We start from the raw sequence: 18,555 nt of genomic DNA on the forward strand, positions 1-18,555 counted from the left end.
TAGCTATGCGTTTCTGATACATTATTTGTATATATTTTTTCTGTTTCTTTTGACTTTAGTACCATTACTTATACTTATTCTCAGATTTAACAAAAAAAAAAAAAAAGTTCTATCACTAATCCAGGAAAAAAGTGCTATTATGAATTAAAAATCCTGTATGCTAATAAAATCTGTACAAAACCCAAAGCCGACGACACTTCAAATTGTAAGAAAGTAATTTACTATTTCTTTTGAAAATTAAATTTGGCCATATTTATAAGTTAGGCGAGTCACCATCGTTAGAAGTAAATTCCTTTTTTAGAACAAAGAAAGAAAAATGAAACTAGAGTTATCTCTTCTATATCAAGAAGCTCAACACCTTGACCGAGCAAAGTAAGTTACTACAGGCCCATCCTAAGCTGCAAAGCCAAATCTGGCGGCACAAGAGAACTTGGTGAACCCGGTGCTCTAAACCTCTTGTTCAGGTCAGAGGGAAATGGATGATGAGTGTCCTGTTGATGGTGCATTGCCCATCCCTGGAAGGACGCTTCACCAACAAACCCCGATGGCGGTGCTCTAGACGATCCAAGGCCATACGATCCTTGGGGCAAGAAATTCCCATAGTCTGATCTACTTGCAGTTATTAACAAATTTGGTTCACTTGAATCCATATCATTTGTGCGTAATGGAGCCATGATGGTGTTGCTAGTTGAAGCCATGCCAAGCATTTGAGAAGACACTGAAGGCTCGGCTTGACTTGACTTGCCCAGCAACGTGGTGGGCAGTGAAAACCCCATTTGTGGTAGAATATACGAGTCAGGGCCACTATTTGGACCACTGATGCAAGGTTGAACAACAGAATTCTGCTGAAATTGGAAAGGAGTAACAATCCTCGTACCGCCAAGGTTACTGTTGAGTGAAGCCGACTCATTTTGGGTACTTAAATGTCTAATTGTTTCCGTGTCTTCTCTACCTTGCAGAAAGAATTTATCTGCACCAACCAATTTTGAGCCAGAAATACTTTGGGGTAGAAGCCTGCTGCTTGTAAGATCATTAGCTGCAGTGTTGGGCATAACTTCCTCACAAACATTCGATTTCTCATTCTTTGAAGCTTCATGTTCTCCTGTCCATCCAGGACCAAACTTGAGTTCAATAGGCAAAATACTTTCAATTTTCTTCAAAGCAGTCTTCCAAACAACAGGCCCAAGGCCCGCCGCAAACCGAGCCACACTTCTTGCATAACTATGATCTAAGCAAGAATCATATACCTGTTTTATATTTAAAAAGAGAATGATTAGCTAAACAAACGCAATTCCATTTAAGAGAAAGTCTGTCTTAGCTATATGGCATCCTAAAAGTCGTTCCGCAGTCCTCAATTTTCACGCCTTACCCTTACTCAAACCAACTAGTTACAGCTTCCCATTTAGGATTAATGAATACACACACACATATATATAAGCAAAAGGTAGACGTACCTCCACTAACTGTTTCCGTTCCCCTTCAAAGGTAGCCAAGGTTGATGGTTCATATCGAAAAGCCGAAGGAAACCTATATGTGTCACGCTTATTCTCATAAACAGGAAATTGCTTCTTTCCATACTTCAACACACTTCTCAGCACTGAAGCTGGCAATCAAGATATATGTGCACTATTAAGTAAAGAGTCTGAAGACTAGAGAATGAAACAGCTAATTATAAAAAGTTTTAAGTGAAAAATATAGAGTGATAAACAAATTAGTCCATATGATTATATACCAGGAAATTCGTTTTCCCATTCTGGCAACCAGCTAGTACAAGTCTCAGCACTCAGAGACTTATTAAAGAATCCATTTACTGCATCAGCAGGTCGCCACATGTTAGTGTTCCGGGCTTTTCTTAAATTATAACTGTTGGACCCATTGGCGTTCCCCCCTCCTGAAGCAAGAGTTGCATCTGCAAATGATTCAGGACGAATACAGTCAACTGGCGAACTTTCTATCGGCTTTGTAACCTTCTTCCCCGGTGGTCTGCCTCTCCTTGCAAGTTTTGGCTGAGGTTCATCATCATCGTCACTGTCTTGCCTCAAATTCTCAAAGTCCTTTTTTGCAAGCTCATGCATAGACCTTGCCTGAAAAGATCAGTCAACCTCAGAGATATGATCAAATTCCCCAAGCTTGAGGCAAAATAAATAAATAAATAAATAATGATGAACAAGGAAAAACCTGTCGGAAGTATGTTGTATCTGGTGAATTATACTCCATTGCATTTGAACATATCAGGAAAACGTCTTTCTGCACAGATTGGATAGTGAATTGTAAAAGGTATCTAAATCCAGATAAGTCAACATAAGACATTGTCAAAAGAAACATTATATACAGCTTTTCACTTCTTGTTCATGCAATTACAACAAAATCCCCGTGAAAGTGAAACAAAATTTAGGCGTATGCAAACTTCCAAATCCGGGAAACCTAAAGACCAATACTCCTGAACTCTTCTAGCTTATCGCCTAGGCAGGAACATCTCAGTAACTAAATCACCAGTAGTCTGTCACTAATTCACATTTCAATCTAGCTTAGAGAGTTGATCAATAATTGATTCTCAGCTTGTCCCTTTGTCAATGGCTTACGAGGCAAAGCTAATAAAGCTGTACATCTTTTTGGTTCTTCTTCTTCAAAACCTGTTGCTACTAATGTGGGGCAGAATCAAATAATTACGGGGTTGTTTGAGTAAAGGGTTCAAACCCATACTGTTCTGGTCAAACCCCTTTTTGCTAAAATGTTTTATCTCGAAAAATTCAAAAAACTGGAGTTTGTTACACCTTGACTTTTCCAATTCGTTGAGTTTGTCTCCTCATTTCATTTGCCATCTGACATCTGCGTTTAAAGATAGTCTGAAACGTTTCCGCCAAGATATTAACTTTCTAATCAGTTCTATTCTCTGGTGGAAATTTCTTCTCATGTTACGTTTCAACAAAAACTGATCTCAGACACAGGACTACAGACCAAAATTGAAGCCTCATTACAGGAGCTGAACATATAAAAAAAATGTAAACGAAATAATTTTGGATAGTTTATAACCGAACATATAAAATAATCTTACTGAAGACTGCAAAAAGTGATATGCCAATAATTTATAACCGAAATGGAACTCAGCCGTTCATTGAAATTTTGGATACCAACCTCGAACTGTTCCAAATTAGTATAAGCTCCAGAATCGAGTTTCTTCCTCAAAGTTCCAAAGTCCATTGGGTTCTCGATAATTTCATGATAATCAGGAAGCTGTACCAACGTTTTCAAACATCAACTTAAGAGATGGAACTCAAATACCGTACAAGTTACATGGTAAGCAAGTATCAGAATTGAATAAAAGCACCTCTTCTGGATCTACAGGCTCGGAGAAAACCCCATAAGTGTCCTTTCTGCAAGAAAAATACAAATGAACAATCAAAACCCAGTTGAAATTGTAAGCCAAAAAAGAAGAATAAAAAAGATTTTGAAGCTAAAAGCACAAACTTTTGAAGCCTGTCAAGGATGAACACCAACAACTTTTTGTCTGGCAAAGGTGTCGTGGGACCGGTGTCCACCTGCAACCCTGTCCACATAAAAACGGTATTTCCTTAAATTTAATTACTGTAGAAAGGAATGAAAATTTCCCCACAAAGACTGGAACTTGATTGATAGTTTGATACCATGTACACTACTACTATTGTCTGTCGCTTTCAAAACCTTTTCCCCCTGCAAAATTTTCGACCAATATCAATGGTGAAAATAACCAATTAAATAAAACCAAAAGATAGATTCTGTCCTTATTCGCAAGAAAAAAAAATAATAGTAATAATTCAAACATCAAGAAGGAAGTACAGGTGAAGTGGAATAGAACTGAAGCTAATTAAAAAGAAAAGACAAATTGAAGCTTTTTTTAAACATGAAAGCTGTGCCAAAACCAAAAGGGCCTCATTATTAAAGAAGCAACGGGAATATAAAATTAAATTTGAGGATTTAAAATGGGATGTTGTATATAAAAAAAAAAAACTGGAAACCTACCCCAGATCTCAATTTAGGATAAAAAATATATAAATATTCTCCAAAACTTGACTGAGTCAAACACATGTCAACTCGCTCCCGATCCAACGAGTTCAAGTTACGCGCGAAATCCCAAAAGTTCTAAATCCCATTTAAACAAACATTGTCCCAAAAGGTAAAGGCTAAAAGCTAAAGGCAAACCTACCCGCAATTGAAGTTCAGATTTTGATTATCAAAAATTGGGGGAAACCGAAAAACAAAAAACAACAACAATAACATCAATTCTGCGTCTTTTTTTTTTCATTTTATTGTTAATTAACCCCCCAAAAAAAACTTCCGGTGTTTACTTTCAGAGAAATCGGTTAGGCATTTGATAATAGTAATAATCACCATCTGATTAGATCCATGATGAGCGACGGCGGCGCCAATCTTGCGCCTCTTGCGATCGGGATCATCAGGATCATCGCCGCCGCCATCCGCGTTCGAATCAAATGAGAACAATGTCAGTGGGTGAATGCCTTCGGAATTCGAATTAAAGCCGAGGAGGAGCTTGTGCTTTTTCTCCTTGCGCTCATCGTCGTCGTAGTCGTCGGCAGTAATCAACTCCGGCGGCGCGTCGGATCCTCGGGTAGGGTTCGATGCGAAATTGGGAGAATTAGGGTTTTGATTGTGCTTCTGCAATTGTTGCTGTTGTTTGAGAGAGCGTTTTTGGAGATCCAAAAGAGAAGGACGACCCTTTTTCTTCCTCTTCTTCGCCATTATCGTCATCGTTGTCGTCCTCTGTTTAACCCTCCTCTTCTCAAACACCCCCCTTTCTTTGTTTCTATCTGTTTTCTTTCTTTTTTTCTTTTTTCTTTTTTTTTTTGTTTCTCTCTCTCTCTCCCCCAAGCCAATCAAGCTCTATTTTTTAATATTTCTTTTTGTTTTACTTGCCTCGTTAATAATTTGTTAGGATTTTCATTATCAAGTAATAAAGCTAAAACGAAGTTTTACCGTCTCATTAATACTATTTGACCTTGAAACTTTTTAATTGTAGTTTAATTTAATCCTTATATTTAATTAGTATTGTGATTCTAATGGTAAACTGCATTCATGCACTTTAAACTTATTGTTATTTACATGTTGCATTATATACTTCTTGTATTGAAATTTTGGATCTCTAAACTGCAGTCCAAGCAATAATGGAGGTTAATTAATGGAACAACCATGATTCCAAATGCTAAAATTTAAAAAATTCAAGGTTCAATTGGCTAATCAGAGAAAATTTAAGGGCATTACCTCTAGTAATTGACGTACATTAGTTATTGGACCATAATTATAACAAATTTAAATGACCAAACGCTAATGCGTTGTTCGGTAAAAAAGAAAAGAAAAATATGGTGGATAAAAGTTGTTGCGGGGCCATTAATTTTTGTCTCTCCAACGTTAGGCGGAAAACTCAAATCTACTTATTAATGACTAAAATGACATTACCCTTATTTTAAAGCTAACTTAATATTAAATAATTGATCAAATAATCATTTAATCTATTGCATATTTTCTTTCCTCCTATCATACCAAATAACATAAAAGAAAATTAACTTTTTTTTCTTTACATTTTCTTTTTTTATGTGTTTTTTTTTTTCATTCCTTCTTACCACATAGAGTGTAAAAATTCAAGGTGTATTGACTTTTAAATAGAAGTGGTCTATTGATTTATAAAAGTAATGAACTAACATTCTTCAAAAATGCTAGCGCCTCTCATTAATAATGTATGGATCGTTCTAGTAATATTAAAAAAAAAAATGCTCTTGAGAAGTTTCCATGTGAATATGAAATCATATTTTACAGACATTATTTATTACTAGTGTGTTGGAACTTATTTGAAATGAATCTATCGCATAATTTTTCTCATGAATCTCATCAAATATTATTATTAGGGTATTTATTTCCTTTATTTCAAAATTGTGAGTCTATGGACGGATTTGAAACTCGTTTTAAAATGATTTTATTTTTTGTATGAAAATGAAAACATTTTCAATCTCAGATATAAATTATTTTTGAAAATGTGTTTGATAGTTTTATCAAGAGATTATTTTCAGTATAAAAAAACTCATTAACGTCTCTCTTTCTCTCTCTCTCTGCTCGAGAGAAGAGAAAAAGAAAATAAAAAATGAAAAATGACTAAAAATCGTTTTTCATTTCTCTTATTTATACTAAACTAAAAAATAGTTTTCATTTCTTTTTTTTATCTTTATTGCGTCAAACGCCGTTTTTTTTTATTTTTTCTTTCTCAAAAAACGTGAAAAATAAAAACGGGATCAATTTTAAACACGGCCTGTAATTCACGATTCGAGAAAAAGTTGTGATATGGTGCTTGCAAGATCGTTCCATTTGTTTTTTCTTCCAATTACCAAACTCTACTATAGACGTTTGGTAAGAGGATTAATACCATGATTTGAATTATGGTTTATAGTTCGCTACAGTAGTTTCTCTCACAAAAAATATACGTAAATAAAAAATGATTCTAATCCATGAACCAAACGTCTCTAAAATACGCAATAACGGGAGGAACCAAGAAGCTGTAAGCATATTAACGGTAGAAACGACATCATCAATTAGACTATGGAAACAACAATAACTCTATTGGAAAGCCCTAATAATCACCAGATACAACACCATCAAAAGCAAAAGACAAAACTACCTGATGAAGGACATGATATGGAGAGACTAAAAAGATGTCAACTTTGATAAGCGCAATAAACTGACGATAAGACAATAACAGTAACAATGAAAGTCTCAAAAACGACCCCTTCCAAAAAAAAAATCACAAAAACGACCAATGAAGAAAAAAAAAACAACGAACGTTTGCTAAGAAATCCTCGAACAGAGAAGCGACATAGAAACTAACAAAACGACCAGACGTGAACAATAATTTAAAAAAAAACAAACAAACAAACGAGAATGATTTGCGAAAAATATATCAGATTGGAAAACAACATACACTAAAGAAACAACAGTTTACATAAACGACCACAAAAATAAAGAATAAAACAACAACTAAAAACGGCCGAAGAAAAAAATTTATAAATGGCATTATATTGAGAGACTACAAAAAAAAATAAAAAATAAAAAACATAAATAAAACAACATTCATAAACTGAAGATACGACAATAACATTAAGCAACCAAAACATGAAAAAACATCCACAGAAAAAAAGGCAGATATGCAATACACATCCACGGAAAAAGCGACAGATATACAAAGCACATCAAATCTAAACGACGAAAATAATTCAAATGAAAGTGAACCGCTTTTTTTTCTCATTCGATCACAATTATTTGCAAATGAATACAAACATCCAAACGAAGTAAAATTTGTGTACAATTATTAAAGAAATTTTTTTAATCAAATTTTATTTAATATATAGTTAGCTACGTAAATTTTTTTTGCTCAACTGAGTGTCTATAATAGAGCACTACTTGTACTCACTGTAGTGATTTTCTATTGCAATCGTAATATATATATATATATATATATATATATATCATGTGATGTGATTGATAATCTACATACACAATTAAGGTGAAACTGTCACAGTTAATTCGATGAGAGTGAGTAAATTATTTTTAATAATTTTGAATATTGATAGATCCAATTTAACGTAGGTTGAATTTCATAATTAAATATACATAATCTGGTGCGTGTATCTATATATAATCACTCTTTTTACACTTTGCTTATGTAAGAATTCACAAATTCTTTTCTTTCGTAATTCTTATTTATGAATTATGCAAGATAGATATGTTATAGTTAAAGACAATTTGATACATTTGTAGTTTGCTTTTACTTTTTCCCCTTGAAAGAAAATAGCCAAATTATAATGAAAGGAGCAAAGCGTTCTTTTTCTTCGCAACCCTTATTGAGACCATCACTTCTTCTTCTTTTTCTTATTATTTTTTTTCTTTTTAAAGTTCGGAGACGTTTGATTCATGAATTAAAATCATAAGATTAAAATTATTCTTAATTTATGTGTATTTTTTATGAGAAAAAATATTATAATAAATTATAAATTATAATTCAAATCAGAAGATGAATCTCCCAATTAAACAACCCGTTAATAAAAAATTTTTGATCGGAGGGTTCTCGAAATTCAGAGCTATAATTTTCAGTTTTACCGTGCTCCTTGAAGGTTGGCCTATGAGACTGACTATTGATTAGGAAGGCTAAACTAGTCTGGGCCCCACGACTATTGACTATTGAAACTCACATCTCAGCACATTAAGCCCTATTTTTATGTATACATTTATGATATATTTAATTCACTGATTTAAATTTTTAATTTAAGTTATGATTTTATATGAGAGTTTTTTACTGTAATAAAAAAATTAAATGTGATTGTTTTTAATAATTTTTTACTGTAATAAAATTCGAATCAGTAAAATAAATAGAGTTTTAATTTTTTTTTTTTTTAAAAGTAGTTCAGTAGGGGCTTGAACTCCTACTAACTATTGATTGGCTCCATCTATGTGTATGCAAATACGTTAAATATATAATCAAAGTGGTGCCCGATTAGTATTATCCATACAACCTAAAAAGTTCACTGAGAGAGTGTTTTAAGAGATATAAAGGAGAAGGACGACCCTTTTTCTTCTTCTTATTTGACATTATCATCATTATCCTTTTTTGATTCTCCTCTTCTCACAACCCGTTTTCTTGTCTCTATTTATTTCACCAGTTTAACTCAATTTAATTTTGTACAAACAATGGGCATAATTTAAACTTATGTTTAATAAACATATAATTTGAATTATATTCTTCGTTTAAATTGAAATAAATTGTCAAACTTAGAGTTTATGTCTCCTCAAATTCAACAGTTCAAATTATTTTTAAACTGTAAGAATATACACATTCTATCTATTTTTGTTACCAACCAAATGCAAATTTAAATTTTATTCACCGTTCAGATTTAAACTTTAATTGCACATTTAAACGTTAATTCTGACTACAGTCTAAACCACATAGTTTGAATTTTTCTGTTCATATCAAAATATTCGAATCAATACAAACTTAGACTGTATCCCAATTAAATTGCAAACTTGACTGTATTCCTCTTCCAATGAAAGTTTGCCAGCTTATTGAACCAACTTATTTTCTTATGTTAAGCTCAAGACAGAGTTTTAATTGTTCTCTTCTTAATGGTCTTTCTTTAGATATAATCCTCATAACTAATGTACATGATTTCTGGCATTTATGTCTTCCATTTGTTTAGTATGTATTTTTCTTTTGGCACAAATTTTATTTTCTAGAACAAGCTTCCTTAATGCCAATGGCACATAAAATGTTATTGGCCTCTCGAAGTACAAAGAGACTGGAAAGGCTATTATATGCGGCCTTCTACCAGATTTTCTAACTGCCACAGAAATCATAAAGAGTAATCTTCTTCTTAACTACTCAAAAAAAAAAAAAAAAATTTAAGAAAAACAATATTTTGCAAGCCTGCTGACTTTCAAAAATGAACTTGATGAGGGGAGATAGAGGGAGGTAACATGTAGAGATGTATATTTGCCAAAGTAGCAAATCGCTTCTAGACTCTTTCTTCAACATCATAAACTATAATAGGTTGACACCGAGTCATCAATAAAAAAAGTTAAAAAGGAAAGGGAGAAATGTACAAGAAGAGGGGAATAATAAGATGCATCAAGCATATGATCACTAGCACTGACGGAGCCACTTGAAGATGAGCGGTGCCAGTTATCCCTATTCAAATTTTTTTTTAAAAAAAAATTATTTTAAAAATTTAAAAATTTTACACTTATACTCTTACTGAAATAATATATATTCCCATTAAAATAAATATATTTTCTTATATATCTCATTAAGATAATTTATTAAAAAAAAATTAGTGTATGTCCCCACTGAAGTAAAAAACTGACTCCGATGCTGCACATTTTATTAAGTAGCCTTTCAGTATTTCGAGTTGAATCCTTTTTGTGTTCTGCTTTATTTTCTGTTTCCTCTTTTCAACCCCATTTTTTGCAATTCAGGTGGTCTTATATGTGTGAGTGAAAGGAATGTTACAGCATCCTGTTGCTTCTGCATTTTTTGCTGCTCTTTATAGCTGATTACATGCTTCATCTTGAGCAGAAAAGATATTCTGCAGCGGAAGATCCTTCACCCCACATGATATTCGCAAATTTGTTAGATCTCATGTGTGTTTTCCTTTGTCCCAAACAACTATAATTCGTTTTGTTAAGTTCGTTGTATTTGTTTCATTTATTCTAGGTTGATTATGTGTTGGGCAAAATTCCTATGAAAATGAGCTTCCTTGTTAGATATGAGGAGAAATATCCGCAATATACTACAAGAAAAAAAAAATTTAGCGATAATATTTGTTGTCACTAAAAATTCTCATGACCATAAAAACTTATTGTCATTAAAAGTGAAACAAAAAATTATGGTCGCTAAATTATTAAAACTCATAATTCGAAATACGTCATTAAACAACAAAATTTTGTCATACGGGGAGTTCTAGCTAAATAATTAAAACCCATCTCTAAAAATTTCATCGTTAAAAACCTTTGTTGTTATTGATATGTACACTATAGAGGCGAATTTATTCTGATTGATGCGACGATGGGCTGCACTGATGGTTTTAAGTGGCTTTATTCAACTGAGCCAGATCCCAATATTATATAACAATTGGAGCAACTCCTTGCAGCTGGAGCCTAAGTATGAAGAAAATAAATAATTATCTTTTGTTTTTAAAGTTTGAATTATTTTAATTATAAGTTTGAATTAGATTAGGGGATAAGTCCTTAGTTCAAGACAAGTCTTTAGTTTAAATTATTTGGAGTTAGATTAAGATTTGCCTTACTATCGTATATATTTTCAGTTTTTTTAATCAACGAAATGAGGGAGAAATAAACGATTTTTTAGTTTAGTGTAAAATGAGAGATAAATAAAAAAGTCGTTTTTCATTTTTTATTTTTATTTTCTCCTCTCTTGAGCAGAGAGAAAGAGAGAGAGACATTAATGTATTTTTTTATACTGAAAATAATCTCTTGATAAAACTATCAAATGTATTTTTAAAAATAATTTCTATCTGAGATTGAAAACGTTTTCATTTTTATTTTTATACAAAAAATAAAATCATTTTAAAACGAGTTCTAAACGCACCAAATACATCAAATACTAAACAATTAGCTCATCTTCCATGTAAAGAATGTCTAATTGTTGGTCCAGCTAACACATGTTTAATCTCAAGTAAAATTAAACTGAAGTAATAATGAGTGGATGTATTTTCGTTATATGTCGAAATTCTATGTTAAAATATAAAAATTATTTTTAACCCACCTTTTAATAATTTATTGACTCAGAGAGCGAGAAGCCACGAAGTGCTTTGATTTTCTGACATTCCATGTTAAAATATATGTTTTTTTCTTTTCTGAAACAAATTATTCTTTGATCTGTTTTTTGATATTGGCAAGACATTTGTTGTTATCCCTCTTTTAACTGATCTAAAGCTAGAATAGACAACTCCCATTTCAAGATTGCGTTTGAAATCCTAAAAGCACTTTAAACAATAAAATAAAATACAATCTTAAAACTCAGCAATCTTAAACGAATCATCCAGTAACATGTGTTTTTTTACAGATAACGCAAAGCAAATTCTATCAGATTACTTTTATTTTCTCAAATGAAATATTTTTGACAATCTCTTTTCATCACGTGTCTTAATTCTGCGAGAAAAATGTACGTTAAACCAGCGGCGCACCGCCTATTAATAATGAATAAATAATTCCATACGATAATATCAGCAGAATATGTATATAACGAACACATACGTATATACATACATATATGTATATATTTATGTGTAAACCACAATAAAGGACTCACCAATCGTAATGAAAACAATTAATTAGAATTTATTGATTGAGATTTATGACCGAGTAATAATTTAAGCTTAGTTAAGCAATTTAGTGGGCAAGAGGTGACCACATAAAGACAACTATTACATAATAATATTTGAACTCAAATTACAATTTTTTTTAAGTTCATATTCGTTTGTAAAATTTGAATTTGAGGTTAAAATTTGAATTCAAGTTTCCCTCCAACTAAGATCTTAAATTCAAACTCAAGTTAATGAACAATATTTTTTTTATTCTTAAAAACGTAACTTTTTCGTTTTGATTTCGATTGAGATAATTATTTATATGCGTTCACAACAAAGAGACGAATAAAATCCTATCCATATACCCTATTAAAAATTTTCATCACCATTGAATTTTTATTAAAATACTATCTAAATACAAATTTAAGTTTTGACTCTTCAAACTCAACTCAAGATCTACACTCAAATTACTATAACTCAAAAATATAACCAAACAAGTCCTGTATATGCCGAATTGCCAACAAAATACACGAGACTTGTTTTAAAGTCATCAAATTCTAATTTCTTACGTTAAGAATTAAGATTATAGGTTACGCTATGAACATTTCAAAAAATAATAAAAAAAAAGGTTTAATCATGTTCCTTTCTTTTCTATCAAGTGAGAAACATCAATCATTAGAATAAAAAGAGCAATATTTATGTTGTACATTATTTCCTAAAAAAAAAAAAAAAAATTGTACATTATTACACTTTCAAAAGAAAATATTGGATATTCTTAATAATATAATATATTATTAATAGTTAATTCGTACGTGGGACCGCTTCATCTTCTTTTGACTTTTGTTGACAAGTGTCTTGCCAGGGCTTTGGCCACCTGTATTTTATAATACCAGCAGAAGTTATACATTGATGCCCCGGTTTCCAAGCTTATAAAATGCCAGAATTGCCAATCTCATACATATCGTGTAAAATATTATATATATATATATATATTCTTAAAAACGCAAATAAAAAGATTATATATCCAAAAAACTAACCTCTTCAAAATGTGTATAGCAGTGTTTGTATGGCAAGCGCACCCTCTCTACCCTCTTTTCATGCTGCAAAACAGAGACGAGTATCACAACAGGCAAGCTACATTATTTTACAAATATTAAATATGTTCGTTTTCATTTTTATGTTTTAAAAATTTTATTTTTTGGAATCATTTTCATTTTTATTTTTTAAAAATTTTATTTTTGGAACTAATTTAAATTGGGTTTTGAAAATGAAGGGCAACAAAGGAAGTGGGGTGGTGGTGGGAAGATGGTGAGACATTAGGAGGAAGAGATGAAGTGGGTGGAGGAACATGGTTGGGTTGTTCAAGAGGAGGACGTGTGGCTTTACTCACTAATGTCTTGGAACTTCATTCCCTTCCTGAGGCCAGAACCCGTGGAGACCTTCCTCTTCTTTTCTTACAAGTAAATAATCATTATTATATCATTTTGGAGATTTTTTATATAAGATAAATGTCATTTTTTTTTCCTACTCAGAAAATGATCTCCTAATTCCTTTAACTAAAAAGTAATTTTGGAACTACCAAGTAAAGCAATTTTAGGACCGCCGAATGTGTAGAAAGATCATGAATTGGTCTCGTAATAACTATTTAACTAGTTTTCACTTTCCTCCATCATAAGACCTACAGAAGTCTATTTAATTTATTATAAGAGACATGACAGTATCACCGAGTGTTGGGTGCAGAATATTAAATTCTAGGGGAATGAACAAAAAGACTTAATAAAAAGTGTCATTATCATTACACCACGACCCTCAGTGATAAGATAAATATCATTTGATATTACATTATTACACCACGACTCTTAGTGATAAAATAAATATAATTTGATATTACATTATTACGCATTTGCACGGTATTAAATATTTTTTAATGTTTCTTAAATTGCATGTATTTTTACTTATCATATGATTATGATCTGATAATGTAAATTATCTAATTATTAATTCAAGTGTTTTTCGGGCATTCTTTTAGTGGGTTTTTTTTTCTTTTTTTTCTTTTTTGGCGATGCGAAATGGTGACAGAGCAAAAAGAGTCCCAGAGAATTTGCTCAACAGCTGGTGAAGGAAGGGCATCAATATAACGGGTTTAACTTGATATTGGCAGACATTTGTTCAAAGACCATGGTTTACGTCTCAAACCGGCCCAAAGGAGAGCCCATTGTCGTTCAAGAGGTTTCTCCGGGCATTCATGTCATTTCCAACGCCAAGCTCGACTCTCCTTGGCATAAGGTTCTATATCATCTTACACACTTGTCTTCATTTTTTTTATTTTTTATTTTATTTATAGTGATGAAATCATCCATGAATTGGATACAAACTAACATTGGTCTACATAACTCAAATATTTCTAGCATTCAGACTTTATTTTTTTATTTTCAAAAGTCCACAAGAACTTTTAGAAAACAAGTTTCATTATCATTATTATTATTTTTCTAAAAAGAAAAGTTAATATGATCCGCGATGCCTGGTCACCCACTATTTTCCTCCCATGTCTCTTCTTGTGCCTCACCCACCACCATTGATGAGAACAGATAAATTATTGCTGTTTTTGTTTTTTCTAGATTGGTGTCGTTTGTATATCTTGTCATTTTTTAACGTTCATGTTGTTTTGCATTTTTTGAGTCCGATGTACTTTTTAGTTTAATTGTCGTTTTTATTTATCACTCTCTCGTGTTAATGTGATCTTCATATGTCATCTCTGACGAGGTAATCGTTTTGAAGTTTTGGGTTGATGTCGTATTTGTGTTTTTCTCTCTCTCTCTCTCTCTTAACAGTGATGTCGTTTCGTTGCTGTTGTCGTTGGATTATCGTTCGTTTTCTGCTGTGCCACCCTTTTATGTTTTCATCGTTTCATATTGATGTCGTTTTAGGCTGATGTTGTTTATTGGTTATTGTCGTTTTTAACATTGATGTCGTTTCTGATGCAGGCCGAGCGCTTGGAACAAACTTTCAAGGAAGAGCTTCGTGGATACGGTGGAAGTGAAATCCCTGCAAAAGAAATGATTGAGAAACTGATGAGGGACAAAGTTAAAGCTGAACAGAGTGAATTGCCTCATATATGTGCTATTGATTGGGAGTTCAACCTCAGCTCTATATTTGTTCAAGTCGACACCCCACTGGTAAGCATTTTAAATGACACATAATTATTGTTTATTTTAGGAGTGTTTAAATAAAATAAAAATTAAAAAATATTTTTTATTTCCAGTTGATTTGACTTTCTTTTATTGAACCAACTGAATTGACTAAAACAGTTTCATTAAATATTCTATGACATTACCTTTTTTAAGGGAATAACATCATAAGTTTGGTTGATTGATGTTGTGGCTTGTAAGTTGTAACCATGGGAATTGAAGATTTTCCACTATAATTAATTATATTTACTATGTGCAGGGTCTTTATGGGACTAGAAGTAGTGCTGCTTTGACTGTAAAAACAAATGGAGATGTAAACTTTTATGAGACAACTCTTGACAAAGACACCTGGAAAGAAAAAACTGTCAATTACCAGATTCAGAAGCTCAACTCACAGTGAAACCAACAAGAATAATTACATTTTTTTTTCCGAGGTCTTGTGCAATCAAGTTCAAGATTGCTCCTTATATGTGTGTGTGAATATCTTTTGGGTGGCTTGGTTGGTTCATAATTTATGTGCATGTGCAATAAAGCTTGGCAGTTGAGGCAGTTGACAAAATAATCATCAAAGAGAAATATTAACATCCGTCTCTCTCTCTTTGTCATGTATTCATCATTTGACACATAAAGTGCGTTTAGAATTAATTTTAAAATAATTTTATTTCTAATAAAAAGTAAAAATAAAATTATTTTGAAAAATATTTTGAGATCGATTCTAAAATTATATTTAGCTAATTTTTTAAGAGATTATTTTGAGTATAATAAAAAAATAAAATCGTGTTTATTAAATTAATATATTATAATATTATTAATAAATACTAAAAAATGAAAATAGAAAAGTGAAAATAATTTTTAACTATTTTTTAATTTATTCACAAAAATCATTCTTATTATTTTCGTTTTTAAAACATTTGCTAAACAAACGTCGTTTCGTTTTCATTTTCATTTTTTACTTCTCGAAATACGTAAAAATCATTTTAAAAAACGATTCTAAACACGCACATAGATTTTACTGTTTCATTTTATTTTCTATTTAAATAATAACATATTATATTAGTGGAGTACACATGTCAAATAATCAACGCAAAGTGTGACAAAAAGAGTGACAGAAATAATAATACTAGCTTTTCTTATCATCAAATAAAAGCCCCAGTATTGTTTTTAAGATTAAGTAGCACAAAGTTTACATTGAATGTTAATCTATTGCTTTTATCAATTTAATTGATTTCCAAACAACAAAAAGAACCATCTGCAATCATAGAAGATCAATCCTTCATTTACATTTGAAAACCTTCACCAGCTTATCTATCTGCAACTATATGAAGTCAGTCAACAGTCCTGAGGACTATACATCATCTGCAACAGGAATTCCTTGCGCTCCCCGACCGGGCATCCAAAGAAGGCTCGAACCCTTCTAGCATTCGCAATTAGGAAGGTGTAAGCCCTAAACCGCAACTGCTTTTCAATGCCTATGTTAACGAGTTCTCTGAACACTTCCTGCTCTGAATAAACATGGGGCCGACTCCTCTCTGCTATGGCATTTCCCTCCCTAATTGCTGCGGCGACATCTTTGATTGCATCCCTTACGCTCGAAAGCTCTCTCTCAAAGTCAAAATTCCTAGTAGCCTTTCTTTTCTTGCCTTTGGAAGAAGTAGCAGACTGAGAAGGTGGCTGAATATCAATTTGAGAATTTGCTTCTGCTGAAGTTGGCAGCAGATCATTTCCGTCATTTGTACCGTTTAAGTCCTCCAATGTAAGAGTCACATCGTTTTGCGACATGACATGATCGGCAGCACAATTCAAATCGCTGCCACTCCTCCAGTTAAACCTTGGATTTCCTTCATCCTTTGACATAGCAAAACTGTCACCAGTTTCATTTGCAAAAAGCAGCAATAACTTATCATAGTTCGGTATGGGTGTAAACATCCATTTTCTTGCATCGGGTCTCGCCTATATGACAAAGAGTCCAAACAAAAATAGATATTAGTTGCAATACATATACATACGCCATCATATAATCAAGGTTACTCACAAGATAATCAACCTGAATTAGATCTTTCCACACTTCAGGCTCCGCAGTCCACAATTTTGTCTCTGGACTCCATGTAAAGTCACTAATACCACCAAAAAGGTAGTGACACTCCTTCAAATGATGTTTAAGAGTTTTCATACGATTTTTCAAGTGATCTTTCTGAAACGGCTCGCCAAGTTTATCGCGCAGTTCTGTCACGATGTTATTATAAGCCGCAGTAGTGAAAACCTTATCAACCCTGTTTCCCATGCTTTGTTGGTGCACAAGAGCGTCAACGAAGACGGTATCCCAATGTTCCGTCCATTTTACATTGAACCTCTTATCATCAGCAGAATTCTTTGATTTGTTTCCCATTTATATTGCCTGCAAATGTACATAACACTAGAGACTAGATGAATAATTGTGCTAAAAACCACCAACTATTGAATCATGAAAAAACTTGTTAACCCCTTCACTAATCAAAAGGGTAAGTAAATCTATATGGCAAGAAAAGTGCCTCAATAAATACCATCTGTTTAAATACCTGATTAAGATAGTAAACAAAGGCCCGTTCATTTTACCGATTCGAGTTTTTAATTCCAGTTTTATTACAGTTAAAAGCTCTCACATAAAGTCACAGTTCAAATTAAAAACTCGAATCAACGAACTGAATGAGTCCTAAAAATGTTCTTACTTAATATAAGTTGAAGATACTGTTATGAATGTTTTAACTTCTCCTTTCTCTAAAACTATCCAATGTTAAGACCAGCATTACGAGGGGAACAAACAAACATTTAAAAAAAAAATGCAAATTCGGTTACATTAGTTTAGTAGTGAATACACATAACACAACAGCCAAACAAAAAGGGGTGCAAAGATTAGAGCATCAGTCAATAACCGGTCAACATTTGAACTTACCTGAAGTTCAGAGATCAAGTGTAAGCCATCATCTGCACTACCTTTGCACCCAAAAAAAACGACAACAAAAACGAAAACAAAAACAAAAAACAAAACAAAAGGATGCTAAACTCAGTCTATGGAAGTAACGAGGAAAGGGTCATTTGAAATGTTTTTTTTTTTTCCTTCTTCTTTTGGAAACGAAATTAGCTGCCGTGAATGAATCAAACAAGCAAATTGAAGCCATAATTTCACCGATTCAATAATGTCGCTTGAAAAATTATTTATAAAAAAAAAATACTTTTCTATGGAACGGTAATATGGATTTAGTTTGTTTACAAGCACAATTCAGAAAATGGAAATGCCCAAAATCAGCTTCGGAATTCATGAGATTTAATATCCTACCAATGTGTTTGATCATAAATGAAATGAAAATCCAACAAAATCCCCCAAAAAGAAAAGAGAAGAACTATGAATTGTACGTACATACAAACGAAAATGAGGTGGTTGGCGAGCGTGAGATTGTCGATCAGACAGAGGATTGAAAAACCCTAATTCAATGCGACAAAGAATAATTTGGGGGAAATTTGGACGGAAGGGAAAG

General features: G+C 32.4%; 3 protein-coding genes and 1 non-coding gene across 6 annotated transcripts; 1 reads left to right on the forward strand and 3 right to left on the reverse strand.

The window, feature by feature from the left end:
- Positions 1–167: 167 nt before the first annotated feature.
- Positions 168–4,850, reverse strand: LOC21407581. Its single transcript, XM_010096261.2, has 9 exons — positions 4,369–4,850; positions 3,645–3,690; positions 3,469–3,547; positions 3,329–3,374; positions 3,136–3,234; positions 2,179–2,247; positions 1,733–2,084; positions 1,455–1,603; positions 168–1,247 (listed from the first exon to the last, which is right to left on the reverse strand). Exons 1-9 carry the CDS (start codon positions 4,744–4,746, stop codon positions 381–383), a joined length of 2,085 nt encoding a protein of 694 aa, XP_010094563.1. The 5' UTR covers positions 4,747–4,850; the 3' UTR covers positions 168–380.
- Positions 4,851–12,898: 8,048 nt separating this feature from the next.
- Positions 12,899–15,583, forward strand: LOC21407582 (transport and Golgi organization 2 homolog). The gene is made up of 5 exons (XM_024164368.1): positions 12,899–12,984; positions 13,129–13,315; positions 13,935–14,141; positions 14,840–15,031; positions 15,303–15,583. The coding sequence occupies exons 1-5, from the start codon at positions 12,902–12,904 to the stop codon at positions 15,441–15,443; spliced, it is 810 nt and encodes a 269-aa protein (XP_024020136.1). The 5' UTR covers positions 12,899–12,901; the 3' UTR covers positions 15,444–15,583.
- A 574-nt stretch (positions 15,584–16,157) lies between these two features.
- Positions 16,158–18,543, reverse strand: LOC21407583. Of its 3 annotated transcripts, none has more exons than XM_024164360.1 (3): positions 18,442–18,543; positions 17,088–17,456; positions 16,158–16,993 (listed from the first exon to the last, which is right to left on the reverse strand). In XM_024164360.1, exons 2-3 carry the CDS (start codon positions 17,427–17,429, stop codon positions 16,373–16,375), a joined length of 963 nt encoding a protein of 320 aa, XP_024020128.1. In that variant the 5' UTR covers positions 17,430–17,456; positions 18,442–18,543; the 3' UTR covers positions 16,158–16,372. The 3 variants fall into 3 exon arrangements, with proteins under 3 accessions (XP_024020128.1, XP_024020127.1, XP_010094565.1); XM_024164359.1 differs by having other exon boundaries at positions 18,438–18,543; XM_010096263.2 differs by having other exon boundaries at positions 16,159–16,993; positions 17,088–17,438; positions 18,438–18,543.
- On the reverse strand, positions 17,937–17,999 carry LOC112091250. The gene has a single exon (XR_002902059.1). It is a non-coding gene; the product is annotated as a small nucleolar RNA snoR101 (small nucleolar RNA).
- Positions 18,544–18,555: the final 12 nt, after the last annotated feature.

Source organism: Morus notabilis, unplaced genomic scaffold (genome assembly GCF_000414095.1).
Source record: "Morus notabilis unplaced genomic scaffold, ASM41409v2 Scaffold314, whole genome shotgun sequence".
Classification (NCBI taxonomy): domain Eukaryota; kingdom Viridiplantae; phylum Streptophyta; class Magnoliopsida; order Rosales; family Moraceae; genus Morus; species Morus notabilis.